At 48.3% G+C, this 24,612-nt stretch overlaps 1 protein-coding gene across 3 annotated transcripts; it reads right to left on the minus strand.

Moving 5' to 3' along the window:
- Positions 1-947: 947 nt before the first annotated feature.
- AKAP1 (A-kinase anchoring protein 1) lies at positions 948-24,235 on the minus strand. 3 transcript variants are annotated; one of them, XM_075112774.1, is made up of 12 exons: positions 24,088-24,195; positions 22,806-22,887; positions 11,331-13,017; positions 9,965-10,098; positions 8,418-8,544; positions 7,731-7,861; positions 6,685-6,862; positions 5,843-5,993; positions 5,121-5,188; positions 3,558-3,631; positions 2,693-2,758; positions 948-2,544 (listed from the first exon to the last, which is right to left on the minus strand). In XM_075112774.1, exons 3-12 carry the CDS (start codon positions 12,991-12,993, stop codon positions 2,485-2,487), a joined length of 2,652 nt encoding a protein of 883 aa, XP_074968875.1. In that variant the 5' UTR covers positions 12,994-13,017; positions 22,806-22,887; positions 24,088-24,195; the 3' UTR covers positions 948-2,484. The 3 variants fall into 3 exon arrangements, with proteins under 3 accessions (XP_074968875.1, XP_074968874.1, XP_074968873.1); XM_075112773.1 differs by having other exon boundaries at positions 22,627-22,887; positions 24,088-24,193; XM_075112772.1 differs by lacking the exon at positions 22,806-22,887 and having other exon boundaries at positions 24,088-24,235.
- Positions 24,236-24,612: the final 377 nt, after the last annotated feature.

A 24,612-nucleotide genomic window follows, 5' to 3' on the forward strand; every position in this document is an offset into this window, starting at 1 on the left:
GGGTGGAGGGGTCATGCCTGGTGCTGAAAGCCATCCCTTAGCAGATACTGGAGGCTAGCAAGGACTGAGAAACCCTGTGAAATGAAACACTCCTCCTGGGGTGAGAGGCAAGGAGATCAAACTACGCTAACTTCCAACCCCACTACTACCCCACCAAAAATCATGCTGTTTCCTTCTTCACCTATCACTTGCCTAAGCAGCACTGAGTTGCAGTCTAAAACACCTACAGGTTGTGTGTATATTCTACAGTTGACCCAATGGATTGGTTTTAATCCTTGGGATCAGGAAGACTGGTACCTGGAACCCTGAACAACTGACTGTGTACATGTACGTGTCTACAGACCACAACAGTAGTACTTTGAGTTTAACATATTTTGTTCTGTGCAGCCCTAGCTTAGTCAGTCCAGCCCATGCCTTCACTTCTTTTCCAGGCACAGAGAGGGAATACATCCTACTGCAAGAATAGATTTTCCCAGTTGCAAGGTGCTCCAATACCAGGGGGTAAGGACAAACTGTTCTTTGTGACACCAATTCACATCATTGCACTGCTTGGCTTGAACAAGAAACCTGCCAACATTTGAAAGAGCAGGTTTTATAGCCTGCACAATAGAAACAGACACAGAGGTTTCACTTTTCAACACCGAAGTGTGACAACAGGGATGATCTGAGTCCAGAGTAAATTAAGTCCACAGTAAATTAAGTATCCAACAGTTTCAACAGCCTTGAGTACTAGTGCTCAGACTAAGGCTTTCTAATAAGTAATTCGTCATAAAAATAAACCTGGTTTTCAGCTGGAAGTAAAAGGAACCCCAGGGGAGTTGGAGCTTGACCTTTCTGCATCTGCTGAAAAGCCATCAGGATCTTCTCTCACCTGCTTATCCCATTGAGCCCCATTCCCAACTCTACATCACAAGAGGTCAGGAAATGAAGGCTCTTAGTCATCGCAATTTGATTAAGACAGCTTAAAATTTGAGCTTTAATTGAAGTGGAAAGAAACATTCCAAGATAATATATGTTTTATAGATTTAACTGAGTTACCAAAGTCAGTTTGCATTGGATGTTATTGCAGACATGAACATGAAATCGTAAGTGCCGAAGAGGAGAGAACTCAGGAAAAAAAAAAATATAACCCTACCATATCAGAAGAGACTGGACCTTTTGTAGGCAACTATCCAAATGTGTGATGCACTGACATGTTAGCTCCTATGATGTAAGGACGTCCCTGAATCCACCTGAAAATACTTCTGAGGACTGACTACATCAACATTTTCCTGGCAAGTATCTTCCCTGCCAGCAAAAAATCCCAGCTCAATACAGATCTAAAATGATACACATTAGAGGGCGTGTCTTTAAGAGTATTAAGTCAGCTTAAATTACTTGAGCAAAGTTTTAAAGATGGAATAGAAATCTAAAAAGGAGCAAAAAAAGGAGAACGCCACTGCAATATTAATGCCAAGTTGTTACTTTTTTTTTTAAACAGCTCTGTACAGCAACCTAGCAAAAAATGCAGTGATCTCAATTCAAACCAGACAGCAACCTAAGGGAATACTAGTCCTGTATACAGCAGAGCTGAAACACTCCCAACATTCAGATGCTCCAAATACGTTGGCTACCCTAACGCGCTCCAAACCAGTTCTACCTACACAGGACATTTTGGGGTGAAAAAGTTTCTGTAAAGTTCCCTTTGCTTCCAGTGGTTTTCTTGTACAAAATATTACATTTCTTTTACATATCTATATTTACAGACTTGCACGGCTAGAAAAATACAAACTACAATTGGGCTTGGCAATCAGTTATTTTCTTTAAATACAAGTCATTTCAGAGCAAAAACTGTAGTGGTAACGTATCCTGCACTTCAAGCATCTGCACAAAGCAGCTTTCTTCCTTAAGCATATCAAGCCTAAAAACCATGACTTGTGTCACAGTAAGTGCAACGAATGCAATTCATCTACCTCCTGGCATAAGGAAGACACAAGGTGAATGTTGTTTGTGCAGGTTAGCGGCACAATGTAGGTAAGCCCACAACTGAACATTAAACTCCTCAATAACATTCATTAATTTCATAGGCAGAGCCTGTCAAAAAAAGGACAACAAATGTAACTTTTCCTAAAAGTTACACTGAGTTCACGGGGCATTCGACATCTTGAACAGAAATGCAACCACAATTAACATTTCAGAGGCATTTGCTAGCTTCAAGCAAACCCCAAGGTTGTAAGTCTTTTTCCACTCAACTTTTGAGTAGAGGCCAGGGAGGATTTTTTGCTTTAAAGCTACAGTATCTGTCATTATGGCTTTTGACACCCCGCCTTTCACTGAGGTGAGGTATGTGTTTCTAGTGAGACGGTAACAGTTGTGCAACACAAGTTTCAGGTGTAAGTCAGTCGTGTTAGGAGAGTTTGCCAAACCAAATTGTAACAGTGCAAAACAAGATTTATTCTTTTGTTTTTCTCCGTCGAAAGAGTTGTCAAGGCATCCAGGACATTGCTAGTAGTCAAGCCACTGAGCAAATCCCCTCTCCACCAAAGTTCTGTTTACTGACACCACCTAAAGGGAGGTTAAAAAAACAACAAAACAAAAAAAAGAAAAAACAACAGAAAGGTGAACAAACCACAAGTGAGAAACATCAGCAAGTTCCTGATGAACAATAAAGAGTCCAGCAGTGTTAAAAAAATAGGTATGTCAACATACGCACCTCATCTCCCGTCAGGTTCCACAGCTGTATCAGCGGCAGACCGGTTGCATTGTCATAATTTGTGACCTGGAAACATTGACAAACATTTGTGTGCAGCAATGCTGGTCTGAGCCGTGGAGGATGCAAGGCTAGCACCAGTCACTGCGTATCAGATACTCAAGACTTCAACTTATGTGTAGGCTCGAGCTACAGCCACCAGGCAGCTAGGACACCCTGCTGGCAAGTTCGCTCTGGGCACTCAGATCCATGCCCTTGCTAGAATTAGGGAGGCGTTTGACCACTGCATTAAACCAAAGGAAGCGATGAGAGTGAGCATCACAAATGCCATCAGCTTCCTACTCGCTCCAATTCATTACGTGGATACCTACAATCGCCATTAGAAGGGCTTCAAAAGAGGCAAGTGCCTCATCGTCAAGATCAGGCACTGCATGCAGAAGCCTTTGGGACACTGCTGGAAGCCTTACTTCTCTCTCTGGCCAGCCAGAGGCCAGATCCCAGACAGCAGTGTTGCAGAGAGAGTCAAGACTGGCAAAGCAGCACACACCCAGGTGAACGCTTGATCCGCTGGGCAACAGGCCACTTTGTGCTCTGTAAACCCAGTCAGGCGCCCCTCCTTCCTGCCTGCATCAGCATCGAGGGAATCCTCATCCCTTCCCAGCCGCACAGTCCTGAGCGATGCCGATGCCACACAAGGAAGGTCTCAGCACCAACGTCTCTCAGCAAGAACCCTGCCCAGAAGCCAGGCTTACAGGCTCTGGCTTTGGTTTTGATTTTAACTCTCATAGTATGCTAGGGGGCAGAGAGGAGCACAGCAGCAGTCAAATCAGCAACAAGACTTTCCCAGACCACTCTCGAGTACCCATACCTGTGCCACGAGGACTGCACCTCTGGTCAGCTCACTAACAGCAGCATCAGCTTCGGAGGAAAAGTGATCCTCGTCTTTGGAAAGAAAAGAGCAGGACAAAACAAACGAGATATTCACAGGCTTTAAAGGCCAGAAGGCACTATTAAGCTACTCTTGTCTGACCTCCTACGTAAGTTAGGCCAGAGAACCTCACCTACTGTTGCTGTAGGCATTTGCGGAAACCAGTCTATTAAGCTGGAGATCACGCAAGCATTATGCCTGCTGCATTGCTGAGGGGAAGGATCAAGTGCTTCCTAAAGCCACTAGCTACGTGAATGTCAACATAAGTGGCTGCTGAATTAGGAGGCTTTAGAAACAGAAGAGTATTCTTCCGCAGTACCTTTGAGCTGCCATTAGTATTTTGATCCTTAATAAACTAAGCTCAGAGGCCTCAGGACTTTACTGACCCCGCAGAGCGCAATACTGTAAACAGAAACTTAAAATCACTGGCACTGCAGGCTGGCTGGCGCCCGAACAGCGCCAAATGCACTCTTTGCAAGCACTGGCAGCTCAAATCTCTCAGCCCGCACAGCGTCCGTGGGTCCTGCTGCTAACTCCACACCTGGAACGCAGCAGGAAATCCTTCTGTCCCAGGCCATACAGTTACAGTCAACACTGTAGACCAGATGCAGGTATTTTTATTTTGGAGGAAAGTTGATTATTTCCTACCAAACTGCTGCAAAACAGGGTTTCTCCTTTGTGCTCCCTACCCTGAGACCGTCTCCAGCAGCAAGTGAACTCCTTACAACCCCACAAAGACTGAAGGAGGTTGATTACTCCAGAGAACATGCAAAACACTGGCTTCTGCTGGAATCAGCTTAAACCTTGCCATCCATCTGCAGTCTTGGCAGGGCCTGGACCTCCCAGAGTCCTGCCAGCCACAAACACACACACACACACACACACCGCCCCGTGCTGAAACCTGGCCTGACCCTAGCTCCTACAGCCACCCCTTCCGCACCCAGAAGGGCAGCTTTTTACACACTAATACAGCATGCATCTCTAACAGCACTAGGAAAAAGAGAAATAAAAAATGGCAAAACAAAGCATTTCTAAGCAGTGACTGACATTCTTCCGGTGCTTGGAGGGTAGTCTTCTGAACACAGAACTGTACACATCAGTCACTGTAGTAGGAAAATGTCCGATATTTCTCTAGCAGATTAAAAACTAAGTTTGCATTTACAGCTGCTCTGTGACAGGAGGCGGCAGAGGAGTTACAGCTACTTCACCTATACCCTGCCAGTCCTGCCAACTTGCTGTTTAGGCAAGTAATCCGTTCTCTCCTCCAGGCAGGAAGAAGCCTGGACATCTATCATCTTTCCGCTGGAGTCTGACAGGTTCTCCCATTGCTAGCATATTCAGAAGAATAAAATGCAATTTTCCCATTCCTTGCTCTAGTCACATCAGAGGCTGCGCTTGCAATAGGAGGGAGAAAGTTTAGACCGAATCATCGCTTGCTCACAGCTGGCATCCATTTAAACCTGCAGGAGGAGCACCAACACTATGTCTTGAGAGCTCCATTACCTGGAAGCGGCACCACATTGTCTAGGAGAACTTCTGCTCCTTGGAAAGGTAGTGATAAAAAATCAGACCTTAAAGAAAAGAGAATCAACCCAAATAAGAACCTGGCTTTAAGTTACTCTTGTATTCTTTAAGGTGATGTTGGTTAATCAATTGTTCTAACAAGAATTCAGTTTAAATTTGATGACAGTTAAAAAAACCAAACAAAAACCCCAGGCTATTCTCCCAGCCGTCTAAGGAGCAGCAACAACCTGTCTGATTAACGTGCCAAGTTGGATTGGGCTGCAAGCAAAAACTACCTGCAACACAGAGGCTGTACTGCTTTTCTCCCACCTCTGGGGCACAACCAAGTATTTAACGGGCTTGTGTAAGAAAGCCCTCATCCAATACGGCTCTCCCAGCCAATGGGGCTGGGAGACTGAGAATCTGAATCATATTCCTATCCCATCAGTTAACTACATTCTGGGGCCTCCTGAAGGCACCCTTTTGCTCAGCTTCCACACTGAAGTGGCAGAAGTTGCCATTTCCCCACCCCTCCCCTTCAAAAGAAACCTTGCAAGAGCTTGCTGTGCTCCCAAGAAATCCACGCCCACCGCTGAGACAAACCTTTCTACCATTTCCCACTTCAGCTGTGAAAAACCTAGAAGCAATTTGGACAATAGGGATGCCTGCAATGAAGACTCAAGCCAGATATGGCCTTGGGCCATGGAATATGAGCTAGACACCTGATTTGTCTGAGTGTGTCGATCTTCACTTTGTCATATCCTCCGTAGTCCACATATCTGAGCTCTACTTCATTGGTCTCTTCGAAGTAGCTAACAACTTGAGCCCGTAACCACGCCCCATCCACGCCTGGAGCCGCGCATATGATACCAGCTACGAAACACAAGAGTACAGAGAATGTCGTCTCAGTAGAAGTAGATTTCAGGAAATCAGCGCACTTGAGGCATGAGTAGTGCTGCACAAGTTATCTACTGAAAATCAACAGCGTTTTTAATGCTGCTTCCATCTTCCTTCAAGACCACCCATACCCCCACCAGACAAGGCCTGCAGCTGGGACACAGGAGATGTGGGCTTTACTCTCAAGTCTCTGCCACTACCACGCTGCTCTGCCCAGGGACCCAGTTCCCTCCTAGACTTTGGCCACTAACAGTGATGTCTGTCTCCAAAAAGGAAAGGATGCGCCAGTAACCCCTTCCGTGTGATGCACCCTCCACTTTACACTATGTGCAGACAGTGACACTGTGAATATCTGGGAGTAGCTCCACATTTTGTCAGCCAAAATATACCAGGTGCCAAGTTGATTACAAGTAACCTGAGACAGACTTTATCTCATTCTGAGTTTCAAGATGCAATTAAGTGGCTGGGGAGGTACTCCCGGGATGCCCTCATCTGTGCTCTGGCACCAGCTTAAAAAAAAAAAAAGAAAGATTAAATGACAAGTGAACTATCACATTCCCATATCCACCGGGAAACTTCCCAAGCTTAGCTCAGGGGCATCAGGCTTTTGCGTGACCCTAGAAGTTGTTTCTCAATGGAACAATTTGTGAGCAACCAAGTTACTTGCCTTCTACTGGAGTTGGCAGGGTTGGAATTCCAGGTTGAGAATAGCAGGCGTACATCTGCTGGTCCAGGCTACGCAGGACATGGAAAGTGGGGTGCGTATGCTGCTGCAGAAACAGGTGCCCCGCATCAACTTGATGTGCCACAACCACCTCAACAGTGACTCCATCCGGGAGGAACAGCTGTCACACGGAGGAAAAACTCTCATCAGTGTTCACTGCAACACAAGCGTCATTCACAGCACCTCCACTTTCCAACAGGAACTCCTGAGGCTTACAGCCATGGGTGGAAATGCCTGAGCACTCTGGTATTGCACTTCCAAAGGCCACTTCGGGTCAGGAGTGGAAAGCTACTCACTGTGACTCCATGCTGTTCTAAAGGAAATCAGACTAGGGCTGGGGCCCATCGTGTGCACAAAAAGACTATCAGCACAGAGCAGCTGTGAGACACACAGTTACCCAAGAGATCAGTGAGCAGTCAGCAGTGATGCAGGTCAAGTCATGCTGCACTATCAACACAGTGCAACTTGCAAGGATTCCCTGCCCAAGGGGTTTTAAAACACCAAGGTAATCTTTGCAGGGATTATCCAAGATTTCTCACAGAGGTCTCATTTGTCAAGTAATTTGCCCAGGCTGCTACAGAGCCATTGTGTCAGGCAGCTTCTGAGCATCACTGTGCTTGGAATACATCTAAAATGCCTTTAGTTTCCCAGCACAAATTCACTTGTCCAAAACAAAGCCTGTCTTCACATCCACGCACAACCACGTTAACGGTTGGACTTGATGATTTTAACAGTCTTTTCCAACCTAAATGATTCTATGAGTCTACGTTTCTCAGCTCAGGCAGAATGGAAACCGGAGCAGAAGAACAGATACATAAATCTGATCTAGAACAGTTACACAAGCTGGACAACAGATAGCCACGTGAAACCAAACTAGTTTTGAGGCCATCTGTGAACCAGTCCCGCGGGTACAGCGTACTACGATGGCAGTGACCAACAACAGCCTTGCACCCTGACACCAGCACAGACAGCAGCAAGCTGGGACTTACCCAGGCAGTCATAAGCAGGGAATGAAGCGTCAGTGGTGTTGGTGGAGGTACAGCGTAGATGTTGGTGAGACACAGCTCTTTGAACTTCTTGCCAATCAGGCTCAATACTTTTTCTACTTGATGCGAGGAGCCTGGCAGACAGAAACCCCACAGAAAGTTGGTAGCACAGATATGCTGAGGGCACCCCCACCACAGGAAGCACTATAGCTACCAGAAAGAAGCCTTCTGCACTACATCAACAGCTTATGTTTTAACAGACTGGCCACGTAACCCGATTTCAGATCAACACGAGCAGCTCAGACTGACAGGCCCCAGTTTCTACAGCTTTAGCCTCCAACATGAACCCAATTCGCTGGCATATATTTTTCAGCCACAATTAACCCAAACATCTTTCACAGTCACGACGCCATTCACTGATATCTTCTTCTTCAAGACTGGAGTGATCCTGAAAAAGGTGTTGGTTAAACTGCAGCAGCCAAAGACGTTCAAGTGCATTCTCACCCCTAGAATAGAGGGTTCATGTGCCAAGGCACAGGTGACTTGGCATATACCTCTACTGTAACAGCACAGAGAAGTTTTGTAAAGCGCTGGTCTCATAAAGCCACTAAATCTGTTTAAATTCCTTGCCCATCTAATTAGACCCCCAAGCTACATATTAGACCATGCATAAACAGATATTCTACTTACCTTCAATGTGACAGACTTGGGAGTCACAGTAATAAGGTAGTGTTGAGACATAAACTTTGGCACCAGACGCTTGCCTTAAGGAGCTCATAAATTTTCCTTGTTTGCCGATCAAGCGGCCAACTAAGTCCTTTATGAAAGGGACAGGAAAGCAACAGTCAGGAAGTGAAATACAGATCCAACAACTGTTCTTTGTGGCTTGTTTCACTAACCTTCCCGGTTCCTGTAGCATAGGGCCAGGCAGGGTAAATACAAAGCAATGCTGGACCAGTGCACAGTTCAGGTAGTCAGTGACAAGTCAAGGTAGATACAGATCAGCAAACACAGCTCATTTTGATAGATCCACCTTTCTATCTTACAGAACAACACAAAGACATGATGGGACAAAACCGGGCCTGGTAAAGGCTACTGTCTTCCTACAGTCAAGTGAAGTCACATCCTCCCCAAGTCTCCGACCTTTTTTTTTTCTTTAGCACGCTACATGCGTTTTTCATTCAGATGTGAAACGCTAAGTTTTAGCAATTTTTAAAAGAGCTAATTAGATTAGAAAGGGAGTCGACAAATTCACAGGAGAGTAAACAGGCTATCACGCCCAGTAGACTACAGAAACCCTGGACAGCTGCGCAGGTAAGGAAGAGATGCCTGCGCAAGCCCTGTCACTTCTACTCTTCCACTGATACCTAGAGATCAGATACCAGAGTTGGTACCTGTTGGGCCTGACTCAGTACGGATAATCCTATACAGTGTAAAGTCAGCTACTTCAGGAAAAGTGACAGCCTGTCTTCACTAACCACGGAAAGTATTCTTCTGCTGCACAACTGCTTCCTTAGCCTATGTTTTACTGATGCATTGAAATGCGTGTTACAAGCCTTCCCTAGGCTCACAGCACCCGAGCACTCAAGGCAGTGCGCTTATCCTGCTGGGAGCTGCTGTCTCACGTTACTGGCTCTCAGTATTTGGGTCTGCTGAGAAGCAGAACCGCAAGCGCAACGCTGTGCAGGGCAGCCACAGGTGATTTTGCATATACAAAGCTGGGAAGAAGCTAGGAACGTAGCCCTAAAAAAGCACAATCTCGCTCTCAACCCAAGAGAAAGCACCCTACAAAGACAGAGACACCGCAGCTTCACATAAGAGCTCAGATGAGCATTCAGCTTGTGAGGAAGGGTTTGGATGGGCACTTGAAACGTAACGCCCCTAGACAGCGGCAAGGAAAAAAATTCATCCCCTGCTTGTAATAACTGTGTACCCTCAAAGCCCTCTGGATGCTTTCAAAGCATCAGACTAAATGATCGGCGTGGAAGATCATGGGGAATAATGATTCCAACAACCAGCATTACCCTAGGTGCAGCCCTGACACACTGCTTGTTTAACAGCTGCGTACTGGCCCTTCACTTCTCTTGGGTCCCAATGGGAGCTGCTAAATGCTTAAATCGTCGTTGATTTATTGCTGATGTCCCTGGAATGGCACTGATCCAGCACAAGACTGGAAGAATCAGAAGATGGCTATGGAGGGCAGGGCAGGATGCGCGAGCAGGCCAGCGGCTGGTTACCTTCGGGACCTCTATTTCCCAGATCACGTAGTCGGACTTTCTGGCGTGTCCTCCTAGCTTAGAGTTCTGGCGACTCACTGTCTTCCTCATGGCACAGCCACTGTCCACAAAACCCACGCTATTTATAGCCGAACCTAGAAGACATGCACGTGTGTCAGCACTCAGACAACCCACACAATCCAGCTACCAGACACAAGGCCATGAAAATACATCATTTCATAGAGCAGTTACATTGAGCTCTTCCTATGCATTCAGTTGGGATGCTCCCGCATCAGGTTCTACGGTATTTCAGAAAAGGTGAAGTTCCATCACACACAGCCTATTGAAAGTTTCCTTTTATTCCTAGAGAAAAACCTGCACCCTTCTGGGAATGCAAGAGAAGGAGGCCTGAGTTCAGCAGGAGTCCTTCAAACATGGTGACACCTTACACAGCAGCAGAGACAAGACACTATATCAAAGTTACCAGCTGAGTAAGAGCTACGCTAACATGAACACTGAGCTGCTGCTGCAGCAGGGTATTTTGCAGTTTCCCCATGCCTTGAACAAGGCTCTTCAATCCCCACGTCTTGCGACAAGCAACGTTCCACCTACTTTGTAGCAACTACAAAAGACACCCTATCCTTACGGGCTGTTGGCACCAGAGAGTCCTAGAAAGGATTTTAACATCCATCCCCCAAGGTCACACGGCTTAACATTTGCTCAGACAGCTTTGTATTCTGCCAGGCACACACCGTTCAGGATCTAGAAGGCAAAAGCAGCACAGACACATGGAGAAATTCTTTAACATCAATCCCTCTTGGGATTTCTTGGCGTGCACCTACCCTTCTAAGCAAAAAAGGCTTCAGGGTAATTGGTCTCCAACCAACTGATTCTAGCACAATTCGTCAGAGCACTTCCCTGGTGTGTCCAGCAGCACTTAGAAACCAGCCTTACAGCTTTCCTTTCAGCTGCAGCCCATAAACACAGATAAGAACCCAGCGCTTATTAGAGGCTGCCTGAACTGAAGCAGAAACCATTGGTATTAACAGGCCTCAGCCCAGCACGGTGTCCAACAGCCTGGCCAACACCCAGACGTGGTCCATTTCACTGGGCTACTCAAGCATGTGTTTAGCTTTGGGCAACAAGCCTTGTGCCAGAAGCGGAGCGGCCTGTTCACCCCCTGAAGATCACCCAGCTAGCACTGGATCCTACAGAGGTGAGGATTCTGAGAGCAAATGCATACCCACCTGCACATGAGGACTAAATATTCAGCTACTGGGCAAGTTAAGCACAAAGAGGATTTATCTGAACGTGTTCTGAAGCGGAAGGGTTACTCCACACAAAACGCTTGTTCACCATGTGTCTGTAGGATTTTCAAATCCCTTACCTCCTGCGTGATCTCCATCCACCCCTGCCAGCTGGCTACACTCATGGTGCAAGTCTGGACCACCCTCTTTCAGTATCCCATTACTGTATGGCACTTTGTCTTCAGGTAGCTCCAGACTGGGAGGTTTTTCACTTAGTACCGAGCTCCGATCAGCGGACCTGTCTTGGCTTTCACATAGTCTCAGTGAGTCTGAACGCTGGCCTGACGCGCAAGACAGCACTGTGCCCTGCAGTGAGTCCTCCACACTTGTCCCACCTTCAGGTGCATATGCGCTGCATGCGGAGTCCCCCATAACCAAAGGTGACTTCGCCAGTGACCCTCCATGGTTTTCCAGAGAAGTCCAATGAGCTCCCTGGGACTCACGGCGTACACGGTCCTTCACCCAACAGTCTTTTGTGCCTCCCTGAACATGGCCAGATGAACGGCCACATGCTAAACAGCTGGAATCAGTCGCACTCCGCTCCTGTTCCTCTGCCTGCGGGGATGCCAGTGTCGCAGCATCACACTTCACGGTGACGTTCACACTGGCTGCTGTAGCTTCCGCCGCAAGCATCTCATCAGAGGAACCACCGCTCGCCACCTCCACAGGGGTCTCAGCTCGGCTGGCAGCAACCTGGCAGATCTCAGTGGACACACCACCCGCAGCACCAGACAGCACTTCCTCACCTGCTGCCAAAATGACCTTGGAAACAACCTGCAGTGCTGCTTGCTCAACTGGGTCAGCTTCTTCCTTGTCCAAAGTCACTCCTGCAATCTTCTCTCTTCCAAATTCATCTCCTTTTGGCTGTGTGTCCTCATCCTCCTGACACACAGGTACAATACTTGCAGTTGACTCAGACAGCTGCTCTTCCTCCGACTGCTCCGAACAGGCAGGCTCCAAGTTGCCCAGTAACAACACGCTCACTGCGGAATCAGTGCAACTGGGTACAACTTCATTACCGAGAAAGGCTTGTGTGGTGTTGGCTCCCTTCTCCAGTCCCACGCAAACAGCTGTCACAGAGTCGGTACCTGGGAGCACAACTTCTGGCATTTGGCTTTCCTTCGGGGGCTTAAGTGAAGACTCATCCAACTGCTCTGCATCACTGGTCTCCGTGATTCCCAAAGACTTTTGCGTCAGTGTCACTGATGCCAATGGCCACTGATCTTGGTTTGCACAAGAGCTCGACTCCTGCGTAAGGCTCACTGCAGCACTGCTGTGACACTCTGCGCTCTTGGAAATCAGATGGAGAGAAGCACAAGCAGGGACATTGCTTTCGTCTTGAGATCCTATTGTTTCCAGTTTTCCACTGTCGTCCTCAAGGGTGCTAGCCTGAATTGTCAGTACTGACAGATCTGGACGGTCCTGTGAGAGATCTAGCCTCTCATGAGTTTTACACAGAAGAGAGGGCGTCATCGACCCTGCTGACAGCAGCGGGGTCGAGGTTTCATTCTCTGGGCATTCCTCTTCTGATGAGAGAGGCAGTCTTCGAGGAACACATGTTTCTGTTTTGGGTGATGAATCACCCTCTGGCACTTCCTCCTGCCATTGCTCTTCAATGGCTATTGCTTCTTTGTCGTGATGGCTTGCATGCTTTTTTCTGTAGGAATAGATCCACCAGCAGCCAAGAAGTGCCAGTGCTCCAGGTATGATGTATCGGATGACACCACAGAAGCGTGAAGCCATTTTACGGAGCCTCAGCAGTTTTACCTGGAAGGAGAAACAGAAGCCATGTTAAAACAGTCACAGGGAAAGGGAACAGGAAGGCTAAAGCTTCATAAATGCCCTGAGGTATTTCTATTAGCATGAATAGGCATGCTTTCCAGCTGCTCTTGAAATTCACACCTCTGCTCTACCAGGAGACCACAGAACAAGATCCTTACCTAAGCCGGGGGATATCTGGGCATGTCTCACCACTTTACTCATCAATTTCACCTCCCCTCACCTCTGCACTTAAAGCAATTTCACCTCCTTCCTCCTGTCTCACCTTTGCAGGTCAGTACTACCCACAAGGAGAGCATCCAGCGCTGCAAGTTTCTCCAGCATCAGGCTGGGTTCACAACACAGCTCTACCACAAGTAGTCCAAGACAGACTTGGTGCACTGCAGGTCTCCCCAGCTCTCTGCTGGAGAGGCAGCATCACGCTCAGTTTCATAGGTTGACAACACACACTTCTCTAAAACATAACTCACTGAATGTGAAGGGCTTTGCAAACCACCTCATCCACAGCACTGCAGGAGGCTGCCTGTGCAGGCACACGACTCAAGCCTGCGGCTAAGTCGGAGCTAAACAGCCACACGCAGCTACTTCATTTACTTTTACATGCACAGCGTCAGAATTCCGAAACAAAGAGCAACTACAGCCTGATGAAGCAAGTGTCTCCCAATAAAGAGACATCCCTCTGGAAAATTTTGCAGTGGTGAAGATGGGAAATAAACACCCTTATCCTACGTAGCGGTATTTCTCTAGCAAAAGCAGCCTGAGTAGAGGGACTTCTGCTTAGGAACCCAGCACCAAAGTTTGTTATAGCTCTAAATTTACTACATTGACAGCCGCTACTCCTCCAAGTTTCAAGAGTTGAAAGCTGTCTCTTTTACTCTGGCAAGTGTGTGAACCTTTGCCTGCCTGGACACTGCGGAGACTCGTGCCCCAGTCATGCTCCTCCAATTACAAGCCTCACCTGGGTTCACAGAATCACAGACTGGTAGGGATTGGAAGGGCCCTCTGGAGCTCACCCCGTCCCACCCCCGGCTGGAGCAGGCACCCCCAGAGCAGGGGCACAGCACCGCGTCCAGGCGGGGGGTGAACGTCTCCAGGGAAGGGACCCCACAGCCTCTCTGGGCAGCCTGTGCCCCTGCTCTGGCACCTGCACAGCAAAGGAGTTTTCCTCTCATGTTTAGCTGGAACTTGCAGCGATTCAACTTGTGCCCGTTGCCCCTTGTGCTGTCACTGGGCACCACTGAAAAGAGTCTAGACCCATCCTCCTGACACCCGCCCTTTGGATATTGATAGGTATTGATGAAATCCCCCCTCAGCCTTCTCCTCTCCAGGCTGAACAAACCCAGGTCTCTCAGCCTTTCCTCATAAGGGAGATGCTCCAGTCCCCTGATCATCGTGGTAGCTCTCCCCTGGACTTGCTCAAGCGGTAGCAGGGTTATACAAGGAAAGGCTGACATGCCTTTCCTTTTTCTTAAGGAAAGTCTACAGCTGGAACACAAAGCTAAACAGTTACCCACATCCCCAAAACAGCCTTGCTGCAAAGCACTTACAGTTCATATTTTCCACTGAGCAGGAATGAAAGCAAAACTCCACATGCCTGACAATGCCTACACACAACAGACTTTTCTCCAAACAGACCTCGAGACCTTTGTCAATGAGCAACAAAAAGATTTTTTTTAGGTGATAGGAAAGTCCTAGAAACAGGAACCACCCACTGGAAAGAATATTATCTAGTTCCTCTTTAGAAGCACAATATTTCTTAGACAAGACAATCAAGTCCCTCTGTTGACTATGCTTAGTCTGTCTCAACCAGCAAAAAGAATCTTGTTATCAGGGCAAGCATTCTGACCACAGCTCCCAAACACGACTCTCCTTCAGGTCCCAGTTTTCCCAAGGGGCTGATTACATTCTAACTGGGGACAAAAACATGCCTCCCTCAGGCTCAGAAGAGAACCCAAGCCACAGATAATTTAATATTCACTCCAGACATCTCACCTCCTCCAGTCACACCCTCCCATCCAACAGGAGCAAACACAGAACTTTATCCAAGCTAGCTCGGACACAGGCATTGTTTCCCTACTGCTTACCACAGAGTCCTAACTGAGGCAAGTAAATAAATGCATGGCAAAAACAAGGACTAGAAAAGCCCTTGCTTGATGCCGAATCAAAGGTCAGCTGCAGCCATGGTTTAAGAAATCCCTTAACATGTCCAGCAATCAAAATTATTTTGTTCTACAAAGGAAACTTGAGTCTGTGTTCACTCATCCAAGTTACTTCCATCTGGCTTTATACAGTCAGTCAAGCAGCAGGGCTCCTAACTGACCGCTGAGGGTGAACCTTCACTTCAGCAACACCCGAGATTTGGAATTAAAAAAAACACCACACATCAACAAAATGAAACAAGACACACACGCCCCTAGTCAATAATTTGGATGCTTGGTTTTTGGAACTTGGTAAAGGGAAAGGGTGAAGCCTGTATATTCCTAAGACAAAAGGTTCACATTTATGCTCTAGAGCACAATGGCACATTGTGAGCCACTGCAAGCACTCGTCTGCTGTCCGCTTAGGTTGTTATAATTAATGCAGAACCACCCTACAAGCTGTCTAAGAGGCGTACCACAAACTCCAATGGAAGTAGCTCACAGAAGTCCATTCCCAGGAAGCTTTCTGATTAAACAGACAGCCCTATTATTATTATCCAATTCCCTATTAAGTTGCACCAAATGTACAAACGGTAGTCCCAAGCAATTCTGCAGCACAGGAAAACAGCAGCAGGATGCCCCACAGAGGGACAGGCCTGGCCCAAAGCCTGGCAGGCAAGAGTTCTAAGACTAATTTTAAACATTAGTATCATTTAAGGTCAAGATCTTCACTCTTCCATGATATTTAGATCAGTGGAGTCTAGTGGATTAGCTGATTGCTCCTTGCAAAGCTCATTTCATACCATGTTTTTAATTTGACTTTAATTTGAGGTGCAGCACATATTTCTCCACAGGATTGCTCCTAAAGCTCACCAGCATTTTCCAACACATTTAAGAGTAACAAAACCCCTCTCTCCGCTGCCAATTTGACGGCCCGTTCAGGACTGCAGGAGCAATGGGATCATTTAAACGCATGGCAGGATGAAAGCCTGGCATTTTCCTGCCAGCAGCAGAACAGAAAATGGCAGCTTGTCAAGTCACATGGCCTTGACCACTGCCAAACTAGAGGCAGCCTGGCCCAACAGTCCTTGCGCCCTCCAGGCAGGAGCAGCCAGCTGGGGAAGCACAGCAGCTCCAGAGGCTTTGGACCAGAGGCGATCACCTTGCAGAAGCCAGAACCTGTCTGAAGCGCTGAGTGCCCCCGTGCCATTTCCCAACCCGCAGGGCCCCGTGCAGTCCTGCACCAAACGCGGACCTGAGCTGGTGCAGAGCTCACACGCTGTACACGCTCAGCCTGCGCCACCAGCCCCTTCAGCTTCCTTCTGGCGCGCCAGGAATCCACTCAGTGTCACACCTTACATCAAGGCACGGCTGGAGAGCTGCAGCCGGGACACGAGACTTTTCCAACTTGCTAAATAATACCCACGGTAGGTCAGGATGGCATTAAGCCACCAGAGGAGAGGAGGCCTTGGTCAGCTCTCTGACTCGACTCAATCTATGGAAAACTCCTGTAAAGATCGGGGAGATGAGGACAAGAATGAACGCACGCTTCTCCTACCTCAATAAAGCAGCCACGGACAGTCAACTTATTCTACGTACTTGCGTGAGGGTCACAGGGTAGTTTTAAGCCACCTGGTTTCTCTAGCCAGGACAAACAATCCCTCTCTATACGCATCCCGATAAGGTTAGAAATGTTTGCAGCACTAGGTTCGCAGAGAAGCCAGATCATTCATTCTCAAGGTCCTAGAGGAGAGTTCAGCAAGCACCCGCTCCACATTTTCAGGGCTTTCCATGCACAAGAAAGCCTGTTCTGGAGCCAAGCTTCTTCAAGCCTCTGCAAGACGACAACACAAGGACAACTCCCAAGCGACTGAGCCCCATGCTCTGCAGGCACCTACTCTACAGTGCTGCCAGGGCTTGCCTCCTCTGCTTCCCTCCTGCTCCAGCATTTGAGAGGTTATGCTTCCAGACCCCCCACAAGCAGCAAAAAACCAGGCTGGAATTAAAGACCAGCTGGAACAATCACAGAGCAAACAGACAGGCAGCTAAATTGGAAATGTAGCTTCAACAGCAAGGCCAGGATGCTTCCCTGCAAATCCTCCAGTTAGCAATACAGCACTCGGGAAAGGAATATATCTGGGTGAAAGAGAACTGGACAAGGCTGGCACACTTAACACTAAACGGGACCACGTGGGCTCTTAACATTCTCCATGCTAAAAATAACCAGTAGCACTTGCCTGGCTTTATAGGAGGCATCAGAACAGGAGTTGACAAAAACCTAAAGAACCAGAGGCCCTACCGTTAAGATTAAAGTAAGAGAACTTACCGCACAGGAAAAACCATAGAAAGACTTACTTGACTGTAGACATTTTATAGCCTCTTACAAAGGCTGACCTTAGAGGATGATCTGTGATGTCACTATGCCTGCTGCGTCACCGTCACCGGGCTGCAAGCCCTTGCATCCCACGCTCCTGATCACCAGGCTTCCAATCAGTCACAGGCCTTCGCAGCCTTTCTCACCCTCCTCTCCCAGGCCAGCCTGGCGGACCACCATCAAAACCAACACTGCCCACAGGCGAGAGCTCAGAAGACATGACTCAGTAACTACAAACGCCCAAAGACGGGTAGGAGCCAGGCAAGCAAGATCTCAAACTGGATGGCATGCACTTTGAAAAGAAGTGAACAGGTAAGCTTCCCTCTGCTTAAACAATTGAAGTGTTCTGCAGCAATTTCTGCTTCAAACACCAGTACTGAAAGACAAGAACAGCAAGAGATACCCCTTAAGCAATACCACCTTTTCCCAGCCCAGTTAACATGGGCTACAGAGCTCAAGAAACAGTCTCCTCTCTGAATGAAAGCTGCTAATGAAGCCACTCCACAGCCTTAAAATATTTAAGAACCAACGGTCTTACTTGCAGAGGGATAAATTACGACCTAAGTAAAAGGCTGAAAGAGTTGGGCATCGTAGAGCTAAACTAGAGCTCTAGAACAAGAAACAGGACCAACGCCAGGCCTCCTTTTATCTCTAAGATAAAAACGGCTTTCAGTGGAATCAGCTTCACTGATGTTCCTGCACTAGCTCACTCCCCTCCTTTGCAGCTGAAGCTGCTATGCTGACGGCCCAGGCTTTATTCCCATTGCCTTTTACAGTCACTGCTGCTTCGTACTTTCTCCCACTCAGGAGCCAAGCAGCGGCCCAGCACAGCTCCAGCGTATCACTTCTAGGCAAAAGCAGGACTCGAAACACTTTCTATTTACACGCGTGAAAGCAGAGGTTTACACTAAAAGTATCAGCCTAGCCAAAGCGTAGCGCCTTTTTACAGATCTTCCTGGAAATCACCAAGAAGCTCATGCCTGTGCAAACACCGACCACCAAACTTCACAGCCTGCGCTGCCTAATGCATTATTAATGCAAGGCCCTGAGCTGATTGCTGCTGCTATGCGATAAGCCACAGGTTACACTTTGGAATTCACATTAACCCTACCACATTGTCAAGCTCCTTACTGCACTGCATATCTTATTCCCTTCCTGCCCCAATCCTTTCATTATTTCTAAGTTTCCTCAACCAAGCTAGTGTCTCCCTGGGAATCCTCTATTACAGGGGAAGGCAAGATCACATTTTTCACCACTTTGCCAGAAAGCTATCTCTGATCCAGAAGCAAATTCCAGACGCCGCTTTACCAATACCACCTTTATCTTTCTCGGCTATACCTCCAAATTTGGTTGAGGCTTTTTTTTGCCTGTTTTGGAGTCAGCTCCAGAAATGGAGCCAGACAAAATGTTCCCGCTCCTTCAAGCTAGCCAAAAGAGTTTAGCGCATAAGCCAGAGGCTGTACAACCTTTCTTGTGTCACCCTGCTTTAAACTGCAGAGAGAAGTCCTCTGATTCAGACTGACCAACGCTGTATACAGGCACCCCGACTGGGGAATGAACATCACTTCTCACAGCCAAGAGACTAACACACCCCGCTTTTTGGGATTCTTTCTCAACAGTCTCTTTCCTCCTTGACACACCTACCAGTCCAGATTCAACTCTTGTTTTAAAAGCATTTTTCACAGAAGACTAAAGAGAATCAGTCCTCCACGGTCCAGGCCAAGCAGCTTTTACTACCTTTATAATCTACCAACACATTACAAATATTTTCTCCAAATCCTGGGTTTACCATCTTCCATTCTTTCTGCATTTTCATCCAGGCTGGAGAACAGAACAAATTACTTTTCCACAATTTCTGAAAAAAATATACCCAATACTTAGCATTTTGTGTTTGCTTCTACACCAACGAAGCTAAGGGCAATATAGTTTAGTGTCCACCACAGGTGCAGCTTATAACTTACATTTTAAAAGCAACCGGCTAAGTCAAATGCCCAGCATGTGTATCGATTCCCAAAGCAGGTGCACACAACACTCAGGAGCTAAACTTCCCATATACTTCCCATATACTTGGCACACAAGACAAAACAGACTTGCGTTCTCAAGGAGACAGAACGGCGAGGTTTACATCACAATACACTGACACCACTGTAAGAGGCAGCGAGAAGAGAGGCAGCACAGGCACCAAACAGGTATCCAGAGAACAGCATCAAGACCTGCTCGCTGGGAGGTTTACTGTGCACAGCAGCAAGGCCTTGATAAACAGCTCCTCAAAACAAAAGCTGGACTAGACTGAAACGGAAAAGCAGTGGTGTTCAGTTGGAAGCCTTGTGTTTGGCTTGCTGAGAGTAACTCACAGAAGCATACAGAGAGGAAGAATAGCAAACATTTGTGAAAAAGGCACTCTGCGCTAATCTACTCTAGGAAGGAACAGCAAAGGTTTTCACCAAGAGTCATTCAGACTAAACAAGCAGGAGGAGAACTTGTATGCATTAACAAGCTTGCTATGAGGAGTTACACAACATACTTGAGAGCTAATCAGAGAGAGGCATGCTTCACTTGGATCCGTATTACAGAAGCGGCTACAAGCCCTCGCCCAGATTACGCTAGGGGCTGTTCTCCTACACAGAAAGGCTTCCCCCACAGGTCACAGGCTGCCTCCTGTCCTCAGCTTTGGCAGTCTTTTTTTTTTTTAAAAAGCAAAGCCAAGACACAGATTAGATGACCTTCCTAGAGTCCCACTGAGTTGGAGGACACACAAGGAACAAAAAATAGGTACTCCCACTCAAGAGGCAGGAGCCCATCCTCTGTACTAGGCAGCAAACAGGACACTGTACTCCATTCAGCTTGAATATTGTAGGGAAGCGATGTGCACATTTCTTTCCTGCACCCCTGAATACACACACACAACCTTCCTAACCCTGCATTTCAAGAACAAACGGAATACAAGTCCAAGCTCATACCGAAAGAAGCTCCTCCTCAAAGCAGGGGCAACTGCAGGATCACAGCCCTAACGTTTATGGGGATACATACTCCAATTCTTGTTCCAGGGATTTCAAGGTTCCAATTCACAGATTTGTCCCTATGCAAAGCTAATGCCCCTGATACAAGAGGCACGTGCAGGTCACGAGCTTTTGCCAGGAACTGCTGCTATTTATACATGGGGAGTCAAAATCAGCTACAGCACATGGTAAGTTTCTCATCCTCATTGCCAGGTGGCAGCAGAGGTCAAAGGCAATCAGGACCTCCTCAGGTCTACAAGCAGTGATTTGTTTGCTGAATCACAGAATCCCAGGTTGGAAGGGACCTCAGGGGTCCTCAGGGATCATCTAGTCCAACCTTTCTCGGAAAAATGGCTTTAAATGATTTTTCATGAAATATTCAACTCTCGTAAGAGTAATGTACAGAGCCCACAAATTCAGAGTCAGCTTCCAGCCAGGGTACAAAATGCAGAAGTGGCAAAGTCAAACAGAATCCACATAGTGGACAATAGAAAAAAAAAAACACAGTAAAACAGGTGAAGACAGATCATTTGCAAAAGCAGCGAGTTACACACAAACATATGACCTGCAGCAATCTCCATGAGAAGCAAACTTAACAGCCTTAATTTCTAGGAAATACTAAGTACCTGCTGAATAAAATAGCTTTTTCCAACTATCTGGAAGTGGCTGCCTGAAGTTAATCATCACTTCGTGAAGTTTAACGCATTAAGAGTTCCACAGAAGCACTGTAGTTAGAAATCAGGATTTTAAAAAGGCTAGTCATTAGACCTGAAACATCAAACAATTAGGAGTCATTAATGTTTTAATTAAGGTTTTTTAATGCTTCTAGGTGTTGCTGAGGACACCTGGGACACCAGCCCTGGTCTTATGACAGCCTCCCTGGACACTAGGAACACCTGAAATAATTTTTTCACATTGATTATGTGCGCATGAAAGATGAGAGCCATAAATAAGTGGGATATGTTGCTTTTAAAGCATTAGGCTCTTCAGGTAACTCCACTACTGCAAAAGTAGTCTTGCTCTCAAACACCCCTGGAGTCAGCCTGCAATGTTTTCAAAACGAACACGAGAGTCTCAACACAGCAAATCAACTGCTTCTGGCTCTGAACAGCTTTGGCTGCAATCCTCAAACAAACAAACTCCTGTCATTGTTTACTCCCAAGAGAATCTGCAGGAACTGGGAGCTTAGGTAGCGTGGTGGATCTGAACTGCAGGAACCTTCATCTCACACCCTGGGTGGTGAGGGGAATTCCTGCTGTCTGATTGCAGGCATTGTGGAATGCCCAGGCTAAAGCCAAGGCTTTCTAGGTAGTTGATGATTTTCAGTATTAGTATCTCAAAGCATCTCCTGAGATCTTTAAGAAGGAATCTGGTTCCTAGGACAGGTGTCTACAACTCAGCACAACGAGCACACCTAAGTAAGAAGCAGCTACCAGAACACACACCTGGGCTCCTGCAGCACCATCCATGCAGACCCTCCCAACCTAACAATATAACTCGTTTCATGTCTCAGGGCAGACACCCCAAAGCCCTGTTGTACAAGATACCATTGCAATCGTGGTGAGGGTCACCTCCCTAAATGCCCCAGCTCTGGTGTCCCATGAGAGCTTTGGGAAGTCCTTCAAGAGCTCAATGAAACACTGAAACAGAAGAGGGACTGTCAAATGAGCAGTACCAGGACAGCAAGTGGTGCAATAAGAGGGTGGATTCTAGCACAGACAGCTCAAGTTCTACAGGCTCCTTGCTCCTTTTAACTTACTAAAAGGCTGTAATTCCCTTCAGTGCACTAGGCAGCACATACAAGCAAACCAATTAATCAAGAACTAAACTGTGCCATCAGGATACATGCAGTAAAGCCATACCATCCTTTTTCAGAATCACAGGTACATTGAGATTACTAGATGACAGGTACATTAGCTCAGCAGATGCCTGCCCAGTATTTCACCCTTTACACAGGAAGCTCATTAAAGAATGAAAAGGTTAAGTGACTTGAACCGGGTCATACAGTGGCCCGCTGGCAGAGGAGCAAGCTCAGCTCAGTTGCTCTGACAGTGCTGGTCCGTGTGCTACCAAGAAAAAGCCATACCTCCCTCACGAGCAGTTGCACCGTGCTCCAGCGTGCCACGTGCTCTTCCTTGGCTATACCGTGTGCACACGTAGGGCTGCGGCTCAGTAGATCATTCACAGGCACAAAACAAATAGAAGAAAAGTAAAGTCACCATCTCCTGCTACTACTTTCCCCAGCAACAAGCTGTTTCCTTTCACCTGAGACAAAGTCCACAGAGGCTCCAATAATGCTCAGCAGGTGCTAGTGCAACTGCCAGCCTGACGAAGGCAGCACATGACCCTAAAAACACAGAAAGTCAGAATTACCTCTATTCTGCAGCCCCTTATTTTATATATATTTTATGTAACAGACAGACTGTGGTCTAATGCAGCTTCTGTTGCCATTTCCTACTATTACAGATAACTTGCATGAAAAGGATGCCCTTACTGAGATGGTCATTCATTTTGTGTTGCCTGCTTCATGGTATAACTTACTAGACTGCGATAAAGAACTTAGCCAGACATAGATCAAGTTGCCCAGTGTTGGACACAAGTAACTTAGATCTTACGTGCTTCAAAGAGGGGGAAGAAGAAAAAAGGGGGGGGGGGGGGGGGGGAAGAAAAAGGTCAAACAACAAGGATTCCCCCAGGAAAGCAAGGCTACTGAAAAATTACTTCCTCAGTAGCAACAGAATTTAATTCCTTTGCTCCTGACTATGTTCCACGCTGGCTTACAAACAAATAGAATTCACTGCAATATATGAGAAGTTTGCTAATAACAGTTTTTATTGGCTATTACCATAACCATAAGCAAGCCTTGCCATACCAGACGTACAAGAGACAACACAAGGTATCCTTAATCTTTACTACCAAGCCTGCAACACTTATGACATCTCACGCTTTCATCTGTAAGTAGCTACAGCACGGTTTGCAGCGGGAGTGAATCACATTTAATACCAACTCAGATGATCGCTCTGGCCCGCACAGCTGCCTCTCTCATGAATGTACTAATTGACTTTGCTGTTGTCGAGTAGCAAGTAAGTAGTAAAAAGCACATAAAAACACGGAAAGACTCCGAACTGGCACGCACTTCGCGGAGAGCTTTCCTTCACGCCCCGTTGCCCGGCCCCGGTGGCCGCCGTTCCCCTCGCCCACAGCAGCCCACCGGCCAGCAGGGCCGCTCCGCTCCCCGGGGGGGGGCACGGGCACGGCCCGGCCCGCCGCACCCGGGCTCCGAGCGGCGACATCGGCGGAGCCAGCGCCGGGAGACCCCCCGGCCGGGGTCCGGGCTGTGCGGGACGGCTCCCGCCACAGCCGTAGCCTAACGAGCGGCGGCCCGCGGGGAGAGCAGCACGGACAGCAGCGGCGGCGGCGGCAGCAGCAGCAGCACCCCCGCCGAGCGCGGGGGGCCGAGCGCGGGGGACCGGCCGGCTGACAGCCCGCGGCTGCGGGCCCCGCCGCCCCCCGAGGGGGCTGTAGGCAGCCCCGCGGCGGTACTTACGGATGGTCCGGCGCGGCACCGCCCCCCCGCGCCGGTGCCGGAGCAGGTCCCGGTGCCGGTGCGGTGCCGGTGCCGCCGCGCCAAGCCCACGTGCAGCCCAGCCGGGCCGCCGGGCTGGGACATGCAGCGGCTCCCGCCGCCCCGCCCCTCTCGCGAGAGCCGCCCGCCCCGCGGCGCTGCGCCTGCGCCCTGCGCCCTCCACCGCTCTTCGCTGCCGTTAGCAGCGGCCGCGGCGCCTGTTGGGGCCTGCGTGCGCTGCGGTTACCGGCCGCCGCCGCCGCCTCGCTCCCTCCGCGCCCGGCACTCGCGGGGCTCGGCGCGGAGCGGTGCCGCGGAAGCCCTGGCTGCGCCGGCTCCTGCCGTGCCCCTCATCCCCCGGCGACCGGCTGGGCCCCGCCGGTAGCCCGGGAGCGGCTCTAACCGAGGGGTTTCCCCCTTCCTGGCGCGGCGCAGCCCCGCGGGTGCCCCCGCCAGCCCCGCGGCGTGGCGAGCGCTCCCCGCCCTGTCAGCGCCGCCCGGCCCGTC

This window comes from Phalacrocorax aristotelis, chromosome 18 (genome assembly GCF_949628215.1).
Source record: "Phalacrocorax aristotelis chromosome 18, bGulAri2.1, whole genome shotgun sequence".
NCBI classification, from domain to species: domain Eukaryota; kingdom Metazoa; phylum Chordata; class Aves; order Suliformes; family Phalacrocoracidae; genus Phalacrocorax; species Phalacrocorax aristotelis.